The 13,390-nt window shown below is 45.5% G+C and overlaps 1 protein-coding gene across 1 annotated transcript; it reads right to left on the bottom strand.

Annotated features, from left to right (window-relative positions):
- Positions 1-4,794: 4,794 nt before the first annotated feature.
- LOC136142102 (putative protein SSX9) lies at positions 4,795-10,428 on the bottom strand. Its single transcript, XM_065900163.1, has 4 exons — positions 10,360-10,428; positions 9,800-9,905; positions 6,214-6,336; positions 4,795-4,895 (listed from the first exon to the last, which is right to left on the bottom strand). The coding sequence occupies exons 1-4, from the start codon at positions 10,426-10,428 to the stop codon at positions 4,795-4,797; spliced, it is 399 nt and encodes a 132-aa protein (XP_065756235.1).
- Between the last annotated feature and the right edge of the window lie 2,962 nt (positions 10,429-13,390).

Here is a 13,390-nt window from a genome sequence, read left to right as displayed (position 1 = left end):
ATTGCACATTTTATTTATTTATTTTAATAAATTTATTTATTTTTGGCTGTGTTGGGTCTTTGTTGCTGTGCGCGGGCTTTCTCTAGTTGCAGCGAGCAGGGGCTACTCTTCATTGCGGTGCGCGGGCTTCTCATTGTGGTGGCTTCTCTTGTTGCAGAGCACGGGCTCTAGTTGCGTGCAGGCTTCAGTAGTTGTGGTGCATAGGCTCAGTAGTTTGGCTTGCGGGCTCTAGAGCGCAGGCTCAGTAGTTGTGGCGCACGGGCTTAGTTCCTCCGAGGCATGTGGGATATTCCCGGACCAGGGCTCGAATCCGTGTCCCCTGCACTGGCAGGCGGATTCTTAACCACTGCGCCACCAAGGAAGCCCAGAATTGCACATTTTAAATGAATTAGAATGAAATAACATAGCACATCATAAAACAGAATAGAAAATATTGGAGAGTATCACATGTATAAGGGTCAGTATTGTTCTGTGAAGCATTTGTTTTAGAGTCACTTGTAAAATGTGTTCTTTACTGTGGGTCTTGGTGAATAAAGCTCAGAACTGTTTTCTTGTGATGGATGTACTGTTCTCTCTCACATGTCCTTGCATTTTCCCAGTTCTCTACTATGAATAGGATTTTTTTTTTGACTGTGCTGTGCAGCTTGTGGGATCTTAGTTCCCCAACCAGGGATTAAACCTAGGCCCTCAGCAGTGAAAGCGCGGAGTCCTAACCACTGGACCATCAGGGAATTCCCAGGATTTTGCTTTAGAACCAGTTTTTAAAATTATTGAAAGAGAAACAAAACGGAGACTGGAAATTTAATAAAAAAGTCATTTTGGACCCTCATCATAAGAGCATGTGCATCCACACTGGGCCCCAGGCTTGATGCGGGGAGGAGGCTGATTGGGGGTGTCCTTGGGGGCCACATACAGGCTGACTTCTGGGGTCGGGCAAAACCATGGTCTCCCTGCATCTCAAAATTTGGATCTGTCACATGGAGGAGGAGAAGGAAGAGGAGGAGGAGGCAGAGGGGGAGGAGGGGGAGGAGGGGAAGGAGGAGGAGGAGGAGGAGGGGGAGGAGGGGGAGGAAGAGGAGGAGGAGGAGGGGGAGGAGGAAGGGAAGGAGGAGGAGAAAGAGGAGGAAGAGGAGGAGGAGGAGAGGGAGGAGGGGGAGGAGGGGAAGGAGGAGGAAGAGGGGGAGGAGGGGAGGAGGGGAGGAGGGGAGGAGGGGAGGAGGGGGAGGAGGGGAGGAGGGGGAGGAGGGAGGGATGAAGGAAGGGAGGAAGGAAGGAAGGAAAGAGCTGTATCTACCCAGGGAACCTAAGGGAAAATGCTCCCTGTCATGACTCCAGAGTGCTTTCAAGCCATCCTTCCCTGTACCCGTCTCCTGTGCAGAGGAATCCAGCTCGTGGATCCCATCTTCCTTGGGAGAAAGAAAAATCAAATCCTTCTGTATCTCTTTTGGATGTCCTCTTCCGTATTTGCACAGAGAATAAGGTACACAATGTCTACTAGCAGAATATTAAATTTGAGTAAAGAAGAACAGCACTGGGGTAACATAGAATTTGTTTCCTCTGAGGCACAGGTAGAGTGACCTCACTGACCTGGGCAGCACCCACCTCTCCCTGCAGCGCCACGCAGGGTGTCCTCACAGTTCTGGGGAACCTCTGACCCCAGCCAGCTTACTCCTTATGCCCTCCTTCCTGGCATCCTCTCCTGCCGATGGCTGTGATAACCCACACTTGGCCCTGGGTCTCCCTTGCCTCTCTGCCAGCCCCTCTTCCACCTCTAGGGTTCCTTGTCTTGGAAAAATGACTCCACATTCTCCACCCTGAGATTTGGGGCAGAACTCAGAGCTCATTCAAGTCTCTCCACTCCCCAAATACATACCTATCTTCCTTAGTGTCTCTGAAGTCATGGTGAGTTCCAAACTCAGCTCTTCCTGCACATGCCAGCTGTAGGTACTCTGGCAAGAAGCTGGACGTCTGTCTGTGTCTCCATCTCTCATTACAATCTCTCTCTCTAGCTGTATATAACATCTGTAGTATCATAATGATGATAGTGTCTGTGCTCAGAGGTTGGTTGTGGAGATAAACAGGAGAATCCATACGAGATGCTTAGTATCAGCCCAGGCACTTTGCAAACATAAGATGAATAGTAATTGTACTTTCTATGGTTATTATGGAAGGTGGGCTGAGAGGGGGAGACTCCAGCGGACCACACCTCCCTCATTCCTGCAGATGTTGTTCCTGGCCTGGGATGCAGACTCCAGGGCCTGGGACCTGTCCACACAAAGGTATGACCCTAAGTGGCAAGACATTATTATTCTTGGAGGAGTAGGTGGGGACTCAGGTAAACTGGGATGCCCTCACCATGCAGCCCCCAGGAGCTGGCTCTGCAGGGAGGGTCACCCCTGTGAGGAAGGCTGTGCCTCAGAACATGCTGGTCAGGAAGGGTTTATGTGGGTGTCCACATCTGTCCATACCCAGGGCCACGCCTCCTTTTCCACTTGTCTATCACAGTCGATGCCAACTCCCAGGTCTAGAGCTCCACGGAGTGGTGATTCTCTGAGGCTCTTCTCAGTCTCCCAGAGCAAGGTCCTCTTGGGCAGGGTCCCCCATCCCCGAGGTCTTTAGGAGACCCAGACCCAGGCCCGGCCCCAGGGCTGCTGTGTGGACAGCAACCTGTGACCCTGCAGCTATCACAGAGTGTTTGTGGGAGGGGGTACACCCAATTCTGGCCCAGCAACCATGGCTCCAACCTGAGTCACAGTGACCAGAGTCCAAGGAGAGATTTGATTCTTGCCCTTCTCCAGGAGCCCATTATCTGCCGGCTTACGGTTCCTCCCACCTTTGATTCAAATCTGTTGGGGTGAGGGGATGGGTCCAGTGGTGGGATGAAGGCGGAGGTAGGGGAGATGGAGGCCTCAGCGGGAGAGTGGAGACCTTCCAAGGCTGGATGAGAGCCAGGAGGCTGAGGTGATGGGCAGTGGATGGTCAAAATGGTGCAACACTGCCTCCATCTGGGGCTGGTGTTTGATGTCCCATGTAAGTCACCTTGGATCTCCGTTGGTAGTCTTAATGTCCCCCAACACACACAATGGTTTGTTCTAAAATAGACTCCTCTCTTCCCTTCCCCAGAGCCGACTGTTCCAGCTCTGTGGCCTGCAACGGTTCGTTTGGGACAGGACTATCCCATTCTCAACACTTGACCCCTATCCCAGCTCCCAAGCCCTTGGTTGTGAGATGGGCAATTTCATGCCTTTGTCCAGTGGACTTTTCCATCTGTTGCTCCCCTGAATCATGACTAAGTGGACTCTTCCATTCCTGTCCACCACGGTCCTCACAATGGACCTCTCCTTCCCTATTCCTCCATGCTCCCCAGTTGACAGTTTCATCTCTGTCTCCTCCCACATACTCCCAAATGGATCCCAGCCCCATGACCCTGAAGATCTTAGAAAGAGCAAAGGCCAAGGTGTCCAACCACCTGCAGAATCCTGCCCCAGGACTGGGGTGTACAGCATCCATCAGAATAAAAACTAGCAACGTCCCCCACTAGACTGTCACCTCCACATGGGCAGGGACAGTTGTTTATCTTGTTCCCAGACATCTCTCCAGCACCTAGAATGGCCCTTATTACACAGTACAAACCCATTAGGTGTTGGATGAATGAACCCTTTGACACAGCAATTCCACTTCTAAGAATGTGTCCTAAAGAAACACTCACACAGGTGCACAGGGTTGTGTGCACAAGAATGGGAGCAAACAACTGGGAAAAACTTGTAAATATTTATTAATTGTCAGTGACTGATGCAGGGTAAATGAATAATGGAGGTTTGTAGCATGGAGCACATGCTGAACAGGAAACGGAGTGAGACAGACTTGTCCACGACACGCTGCTAGTGGGGAAAAGAAGGTCAGAGATGCTCATAGTGGTACCGTGTGTGTGTGTGTGTGTGTGTGTGTGTGTGTGTGTGTGTGTGTAAATGCAGAGAAAAACATCTGGAACCAAACACCCAGAACTGGTCTCAGTAGTTGCATCTGGAGAGAGGGAGGCTAGTGCCGTTTTGTACAAAGAATACTTGACAATACTTGTTTTTTTAAGGTAGATGCATGGATACAAACAGAGGAATACACATTAGGTATATGTCTTGCTCATCAATGCAACTCTAACATCTAGCAACATTTGGCACATAGTAAGAAAAATCACGTTTAACTTTTCACTGTTGTGAACTCTTTCTTTCACTTGCTATACAGCTGATGGCTAGGAGTTCACAGCCATGCCCATGTTCATGAAAGGCCACCAGGTTCTGCTTCTTATCATGGGCACTTGCCACATCCCTGAGGCTGAGGCACGGAAAGAGAAGGAAAATAAGTGGCGATGAGCTCCCATTGACTGAAAAATCACTACTTAACTCTGACCTACATAGCCCTGTGCACTCCGATTCCACCTTGCCTTGTGGTCTATGCGCTTCTCCCGCTGCTCCTAAAGGCCAAACTTCTGCTCAGGCTACAGAAACTCCCTCATCTGTCCTATGAGTTTCTAGGCTAGAGGAAGGTGTGGCCTACACGCCAGTAGATGACCTGGGGTTTGGGAGCCCACAGCATCCTGGGGAGGGAAGATCTCTGGATATACAGAGCAGGGAGTAGAAAAAGCACAGGAAGCCTCCTCATTTAGCCTCAGAGCTGCATCCCAAGGGACAGGGAGAAAGGAATGATTTGGGAACAAGCAACAAGATGGGGTACAAGTACCATAAGAGAACAGTGCATTTTGCGGGGATGTGGGGACGGACTGAAAGGTCACTTACAGAGTTAGTCGTCTTCCTCGGAATCACTGATCTCTTCATAGACCACCAAGTTCTTTCTTTCCCGCAGTCTGTGGGTCCAGACATAAATCTCCCTTCTCCTGTGTCCTGTGGTGGAAAAGAGTTGGTAAATGGGGGTTGGGTGGGTTAGGGAGTGTTGGGCCCTGTTTTGTCAGATAAGGAAATGCCTCCTCCCTCCCAAGTGACCACAGGCCTTTTACATAGCCTTTTTCCCACACCTTCTGACTCAGAGAGGCTGAGATACTAAACCTGCACCAATACACACCAAACGCCAGTTAGAGTTTTAGCTTCTGGCTCCTTCCATTGTCAGGTTTAGATTCCCAACCTCTTTACTCACCAGAACATTTATTCTGACCTTCTTTCGTTCAGCACGTATTTGTTAAGGGCATATTGTGTGCCAGGCTAAAGGTGGGGATAAAACTCCGAGTAAGATATGTTCCCAGGTTATCACGGATGGAATAATGACCTGAGCACCTTTCATGGCATCAGGGCTTGTAGACTCAATTGAACACTTTTTTTTTTGGCTGCTCTGTGCGCGGCATGCAGGATCTCCATCAGGGATGGAAACCGTGCCCCCTGCAGTGCAAGCGTGGAGTCTTAACCACAGGACCACCAGGGAAGTCCCTTGAATTGAACACCTTTGAATAACCTGTGAACTCTGATGCTTTATTTCCGTTTTATGGACTAGGACTGGAGCTCAGAGAATTTGGAAGGCTTGCCCTGAGTTACACAGCTTTCATATCGATGAAACTCAAGTCTGTGACTCTGGAAGTCAGTTTTTTTTTTGGTCTTGTTTTGTTTATTTATTTATTTAAAATGTTGAGCCTTCTTTTTAAATTTATTTATTTTTATTTTTGGCTGTGTTGGGTCTTTGTTTCTGTGCGAGGGCTTTCTCTAGTTGTGGCAAGCGGGGGGCCACTCTTCATCGCGGTGCGCAGGCCTCTCACTGTCGTGGCCTCTCTTGTTGCGGAGCACAGGCTCCAGACGTGCAGGCTCAGTAGTTGTGGCTTACGGGCCTAGTTGCTCCGCGTCATGTGGGATCCTCCCAGACCAGGGCTCGAACCCGTGTCCCCTGCATTAGCAGGCAGACTCCCAACCACTGTGCCACCAGGGAAGCCCCGTTTTGTTTATTTTTAATTTCTGGCTGTGCCATGCAGCTTGTGGGATCTTAGTTCCCTGACCAGGGATCGAACCTGGGTCCCGGCAGTGAAAGTGCCAAGTCCTAACCGTTGGACCACCAGGAAATTCCCTGGAAGTCAGTTCTAATGTTTCAGCTGGAGCTGGCTGAGCTCCTCAGCCCAGCCTGGCCCCAGGCCTGTCCAGGATCCATCTCCCACACCTAGCCCATGCACTTGAACATGGCCAGGGAAGCCAGAGGAGTTATTCCCAAAGAGTTTCCTCTTACCTGATGTTTTCTTACTCTGCTGACCAGAGGTATTTGCTTTTCCCGGGGGGCACAGCTGTTCCTGAGCCTGCTCTGAGCCTGATGTTACTGGTACTAACTTCGAAGGAGTCTTTTCTTTTTGGACTTATTGGGCATCACCTTTTAAATGTGAAGGTCACATACAAAGAGTATCAATGGCATTTCTCGAGTGCTTTAGAGCTTACAAAGTGTCTTTGTGCGCAGTACCTTAATTAAAGTTCTCAACAAGTCTGGGAGATCATTATATTACCTGTACCTAAATTACAAGAAACCTGGAAAGTTAGAAAGAAAAGGAATGGTCTGCATGAAGGGTGTTTCCAAGACTAGAATGCTTGTCTTCACACTCTTTCCAGACTGACACTCTCGCCAAGAGGAGTCTCCATGTGAGCAGGAGTGTGGTACATGGAAGATTTGGGGAAGCAGAGCACTCTTAACAATCCACGAGGTCTGTGAAGGTGAGGAGGGGCTTCTATAAAATATAAGGGATCGAATATAAGCCAGTAGACAGCTGCTGGGAGAGTAAATGGAACAATGTACAGAAGGGACAAAACACTGCTGGCACATGGTGTGGGGGGATGAATATACAGAAGGGAGAAGAAAGGAATGGTTCACGGAAATTCATGTAGACAGCCAAGAAAGTGGTGCCAGATGTGACATCCTGTCCTACCCTGGCAAGAACATTTCAGTTGGAATTAAGCGAGGTGGCTCCTCTACCAATTCTACTGGTGTCAGGGTGTGTCACTGACCAACAACCTCAAGCTAACCTTCATTCAGCTCCTTTGTTTATGAAACAGTGAGCAATAACAGAATAACCAGCTCCCTCATTTATGAATCAGTGAACAATAACTGTAAAACAAGCTAAATGAAAGAACTTTCTGAGCTTACAAATGCTGTTTAAACGTGGTAATAATAAAAATGAATATTTTCTTTTATGATCCTTCTTTGAATTCTCTCCTCAACCGTGTCCACGCTGGCAACGCACCCGCCAGATCCCTTTACCCTCTAAACTAGAGTTTAAAATGCAATTGTGGAAGAACTTATTCAAGAACCCTCTAAGGGTCCCCCTGGGCTGGGACTGAGGCTTCAAAGATGCCTCAGGTGCAGACAAGGCCCCGAAGGAGCTCACAGAAGGGAGGGGCCAACAGTCCAGGCGATTCCCAAGCAATGTGAAAGGGGCCCTTTGACTGAGCAGATGGGAGCTGGTACTTCCTGTTGTGAGACTGGGCATCTAAACAGAAGCATCAGCAGCATCTGTGAGTTTAGCCCTAGGGGAAACGCCTGAGCTTCAGAAACATATGAAAAATTCACGAATTTGGAAATGGTTTGGGGCTTTGGGTTAGACTACTACCACTGCCACTGTGGCCTCAAGCAAATTATTTAACATCTCTATACCACAATATCTGCATGTTTGTTATTATTATTTAATAATAATAATATCCTCATTATTATTTGGGGATAATAATAGTAGCAATGTCATAGAGGTTTTCTTAGGGACTAAATAAATTAATCCATGTGAATTGCCTAAAATAAATCTGGCATCACTATGAAAACAAAAGAAGTATCAGCTATCACAATTGTTGTTAATTACTATTAAGCTCTCAATACTACATCAGGCATTATGATAAAGAGATCAGGAAAGGGAGGCAGTGAGGGCCAGGTCATTTTCAATATTTTCCCACTTTTACCAATATTCACATCCATGGATAGATAAATGGTCTCTGGTCCTCTGGATGTGGGAGGCACTCACCTGCAGGTGTTTTCTCTCTCGCATGTTGGAAGCCTCCTGAGCAGGTTCATCTAAAAGAAGGCGACAGGGGCTTCCCTGGTGGCGCAGTGGTCGAGAGTCCGCCTGCCGATGCAGGGGACACGAGTTCGTGCCCCAGTCCGGGAAGATCCCACATGCTGCGGAGTGGCTAGGCCCGTGAGACATGGGGGCTGAGCCTGCGCGTACGGAGCCTGTGCTCTGCAACGGGAGGGGCCACAACAGTGAGAGGCCCGCGTACAGCAAAAAAAATTATAAAAAAAAATAAAAATAAAAGAAGGCGACAAATCAGAATTTTTCTTTGTTGGTAAATATTCCCAAACTGCAGAGAGACTCCTGTAGTATCAGAATTCTGCAGCAGAGGGTTATGAGTCCACTCACTGTCAAGGAGTTACTTTGAGACAAGCCTCTGAATTATAACAGTTTATACATTTATTTGCAGCATCAATTCATAATTTTCCTTCTGATGATTTATAAAAAGCGAACTAAACCCCATCACTGCCTCATCCTATTCACTACATATTTCTTACTTGTTTCCCCAAAGAATTAAATAGACTGGTCTTTAACCAAAAATCACTGTATACTTAAAATGGTGAATTTTATAGTATGCCTCAATGAAACTGTTAAGTGTATGATGAACCATGGATGATTTAATCCAGCGGTTCTGGAATGTTTCCAGTATAAGAACACCTCTTAAATGTCAAAAACTTTGTAGATACTCAAGCACTGGATTTTCAGTCCTCTCGCAGTAATTTTGGGAGCTTGTGGAATCTGTCCTGTTTAGCTGGAGAGTCAAAGGTCTATTGGAGACACTTTGAACATTCTGACCCTGTCTTCTTACAACTGTGCTGTCAGAGCAAAAGAGCAAGTGAATGCATCCTATCCCCTTTTTAAGTGAGTACATACACTGCTGAAATTCACAAAGATATCTAGAATTTGTCACTTTTTTAACCCTATGTTGCCTCTGCTCACTGACAAGTAGGAAAGGTCAATGTGCAGAGGACTGCTCTCTCAGACTCTCTCTCAAACTCAACACATAGAATGAGGTTCAATTAGGAGTGAGACAACTATTTGGTTTTGGTAAAAAACACAGAGAAATAGCCATATGTCATTACATAATGTTAACCACTTTCTCTCTTAAGATAGTTATCCAATACCTATGCTCTATTATTTTATAAGATAGTTATCCAATACCTATGCTCTATTATTTTATAAGATAGTTATCCAATACCTATGCTCTATCCAACACCTATGCTCTATTATTTTAGAAGTTTTGGGTAGATTTACACTTTAAATTTTCCCCATCTGGACCCCAAAGTAGACAGGCTTCAGGAGACCCTTTCCTGTCACTTACACTGATTCCTGGGGTTCTGATCTTTAGAATCATGCCCGTTGGATTTTGTGGCTCGTTTTTTAGGGCACGTGAAAGTTGGTAGGGTAGCCTTGAGACCTAGAATGATGCAAAATATTTGTTTCTTAACAGGCAACCTGAGAGGAGGATAGAATGCTGTGACACAGCACCAACAGTAAAGCTAATCAGCTGGGGGAGGGGGGTTCTGAATCAGGGCCAGTGGGAGAGAAATGCACAGGATCCAGGACAGATCATCTCTGTGGCCACTCCCAGTCCACAGCCTTGCACAGGACATATCAGTAAAAGAGAAGAATGCCTGGAAGCTGCCCTGGGATTTCTTCCCACACAAAAGGACAAATGTGGGACAATTGCCACAGCCTAAGAAGAAGCCATGGCATGTAAAGAGGGATGGTCATTTGTTCCCAGCCTTGTCTGGACGCAGAACTTCCTGTTACCTAGATCAGTCATGATGTCATAGTTTCTCTTCATATACACATAGGTGATTTTCTCTGAGTAACCCAGATCTGCCCATTCTTTCTTAGAGAAGTATTTGGAAATATCCTTGACAGCATAGAAAAGAAAGAAGAATAAATCCTAGCAATGACTCAGCTAAACATGTCTGACACTCAGCCAGGAACTCTTCCTTGGCTGCAGGACCTCCATGTTAGATCTGTAAACTGGAGATAATAATCCTTCCTGGCTGATGTCATGGCTAACTGACAGAACATGGGTAACATTGCCTAGGTTCTCACCTGGCATGCAGTAGGTGCTTAAGGCTGGTGGCATCCTCTCCTCTCACCTTCTGGAATAGACTGAGAGTCAACCAATCCAGTACAAGGTCACAGATCTTGTACCCAGGGATGCTAGGCAAGGACAGAGTGAGGGTGGGAAGCTCTGGATGTCCTCGTGACATGCTGCTCCTTGTTCCCAGTGCCTCTGACCTCCTCTCCTCAGAAATCTAGCCGCCCTACACTGTCCCCTGGTCCACTCCTCTGCCCCCTCCAGATCACCTCACCTTGGAGTTCTTCTCTGATTTCTGGCTACCTTCCCTGGGGCTTTTTTCAAAGGACCTGCCTCTGTTCATGGTGCTGGGATTGGTCTGATCTAGAGGAACACATCCTGGATCTGTCTAGCCACAAGGCCAAAAGCTCTGTTGGGAGAGAAAGTGCTGAGGGAAGGCCACACTCAGTTAGTCACCTGTAATTAAGGTTCTACTTTTCTCCATCCTTGGCTTATCTGTCCCTGAGTAAGGACATGGGGGTGGGGAAATAAGATGAGAATAGGGGGCTGGAGGTCTCTGGGAGAAGGACTGATTAGGGATGACATGTTTTCTGTGGGCATGATCAAAGCAGCATTGAGTCTTTGAGGGGGGTTACCGTTGTTAGTAGTTTTCCTGGAGTTCGGCTTATCCTGAAGGAAAGATATGAAGACCCTTGTTGGGGAAGCAGTGAAGTGAATGCATAGTTTTACTGAGGGGGGATGTTTTGAGGCAAAGCGGGGGAGGTAAGTCCCGGAGATCATATGGTGTCTCTGACTGAAGGGTTTCAGTTTTCAGGCAGAGGGATATGGGGTTTTGCTCTGTTGAAAAGAAATGAAGATCCCTAACATGAGTGAATTTAAAGGTTATTACTAAGGCCAAATCAATAAAGTCAGAAATGAAAAAGGAGAAGTTACAACCAACACCACAGAAATACAAAGGATCATAAGAGATTACTATAAAAACTATACACCAATAAAATGGACAACCTAGAAGAAAGAGACAAATTCCTAGAAATGTACAATCTCCCAAGATGGAACCAGGAAGAAATAGAAAATATGAACAGACCAAATACCAGTAATGAAATTGAATTAGTAATTAAAAACTCCCAAAAGACAAAAGTCCAGGGCCAAATGGCTTCACACATGAATTCTACCAAACATTTAGAGAAGAATTAACATCTATCCTTCTCAAGCTATTCCAAAAAATTGTAGAGGAAGGAATACTTCTGAACTCATCCTATGAGGCCAGCATCACCCTGATACCAAAACTAGAGAAAGATATCACAAAAAAAGAAAATTAGAGGCCAATATCAGTGATTACTATAGATGCAAAAACGCTCAACAAAATATTACCAAACCGAATCCAACAATACATTAAAAGGATCAAACATCATAACCAAGTGGGCTTTATCCCAGGGATGCAAGGATGGTTCAATATCTGAAAATCAATCCATGTGATATACCACATTAACAAATTGAAAAATAAAAATCATAAGATCATCTCAATAGATTGATGCAGAAAAAGCTTTTAACAAAATTCAACATCCAATTATTATAAAAACTCTATACCCACTTTATAAAAAAAGTGGGTATAGAGGAAACATACTTCAACATAATAAAGGCCATATATAATAAGCCCATAGCTAACATCATACTCAACAGTGAAAAGCTAGACATTTCTCCAAAGAAGACATACAGATGGCCAAAAAGCACATGAAAAGATGCTCAACATCATTAATTATTAGGGAAATGCACATCAAAACTACAATGAGGTATCACCTCACACAGGTCAGAATGGCCATCATCAAAAAATCTACAAACAGTAAATGCTGGAGAGGGTGTGGAGAAAAGGGAATGTTGGTGGGAATGTAAATGGGTACAGCTACTATGGAGAACAGTATGGAGGCTCCTTAAAAAACTAAAAATAGAGTTACCATATGATCCAGAAATCCCACTCCTTAGTATATACCTGGAGAAAACCATAATTCAAAAAGATACATGCACCCTGATGTTCATAGAAGCACTATTTACAATAGCCAAGACACAGAAGCAACCTAAATGTCCATCGACAGAGGAATGGATAAAGAAGATGTGATACATATATACAATGGAATATTACTCAGCCATTAAAAAGAACAAAATATGACATTTGCAGCAACATGGATGGAACTAGAGATTGTCATACTGAGTGAAGTAAGTCAGACAGAGAAGGACAAATATTGTATGATATCGCTTATATGTGGAATCTAAAAAAATGGTACAAAGGAATTTATATATAAAACAGAAATAGTCACAGATGTAGAAAACAATTTTATGGTTACCAGGGATAAAGTGGGGAGGGATAAATTGGGAGACTGAGATTGACATAAACACACTACTCTATGTAAAATAGATAACTAATAAAGACCTACTATATAGCACAGGGAACTCTACTCAATACTCTGTAATGATCTATATGGGAAAATAGTCTAAAAAAAGAGTTGATATATGTATATGTATATACACATACACTTTGATGTACAGCAGAAAGTAACACAACATTGTAAATCAACTATACTCAAGAAACGTTTAAAAAAACAGTGAAAAGCTGAAAGCATTTCCTCTAAGATCAGGAATGTGACAAGGATGCCCACTCTTGCTACTTTTATTCAACATGGTATTTGAAGTCCTAGCCACAGCAATGAGATAAGAAAAAGAAATAAAAGGAATCCAAATCAGAAAGAAAGAAGTAAAACTGTCACTATTTGCAGATGACATGATACTACACATAGAAAATCCTAAAGATGCCACCAAAATACGACTAGAGCTCATCAATGAATTCATTAAGTTGAAGGCCACAAAATCAATATACAGAAATTTGTTGCATTTCTATACAATAAAAATGAACTATCAGTGGGGACTTCCCTGGTGGTCCAGTGGTTAAGTGTCCACCTTCCAATGCAGGGGATGTGGGTTCGATCCCTGGTCAGGGAACTAAGATCCCACATACCGCAGGGCAACTAAGCCCAGGTGCCACAACTACTGAGCCTGTGTGCCACAACCAGAGAGCCTTGTGCTGCAACTACAGAGCCCACATGCCCTGAAGCCTGTGCTCCACAACTACAGAGCCCATGGGCTCACAACTAGAGAGCCTGCATATTGCAACTACTGAGCCTGTGTGCCCTGGAGCCTGCATGTCACAACTAGAGAAACCTGTGCGCTGCAACTACTGAGCCCACACGCCCCAACTAGAGAGCCAGTGCACTGCAACTACTGTGCCCACATGCTCTGGAGCCTGCACACCACAA

The sequence above is a fragment of the Phocoena phocoena genome, chromosome X (genome assembly GCF_963924675.1).
Source record: "Phocoena phocoena chromosome X, mPhoPho1.1, whole genome shotgun sequence".
Classification (NCBI taxonomy): domain Eukaryota; kingdom Metazoa; phylum Chordata; class Mammalia; order Artiodactyla; family Phocoenidae; genus Phocoena; species Phocoena phocoena.
The sequence above is the reverse complement of the archived record's forward strand: the minus strand, read 5'-3'. Positions and strand labels throughout refer to the sequence as shown.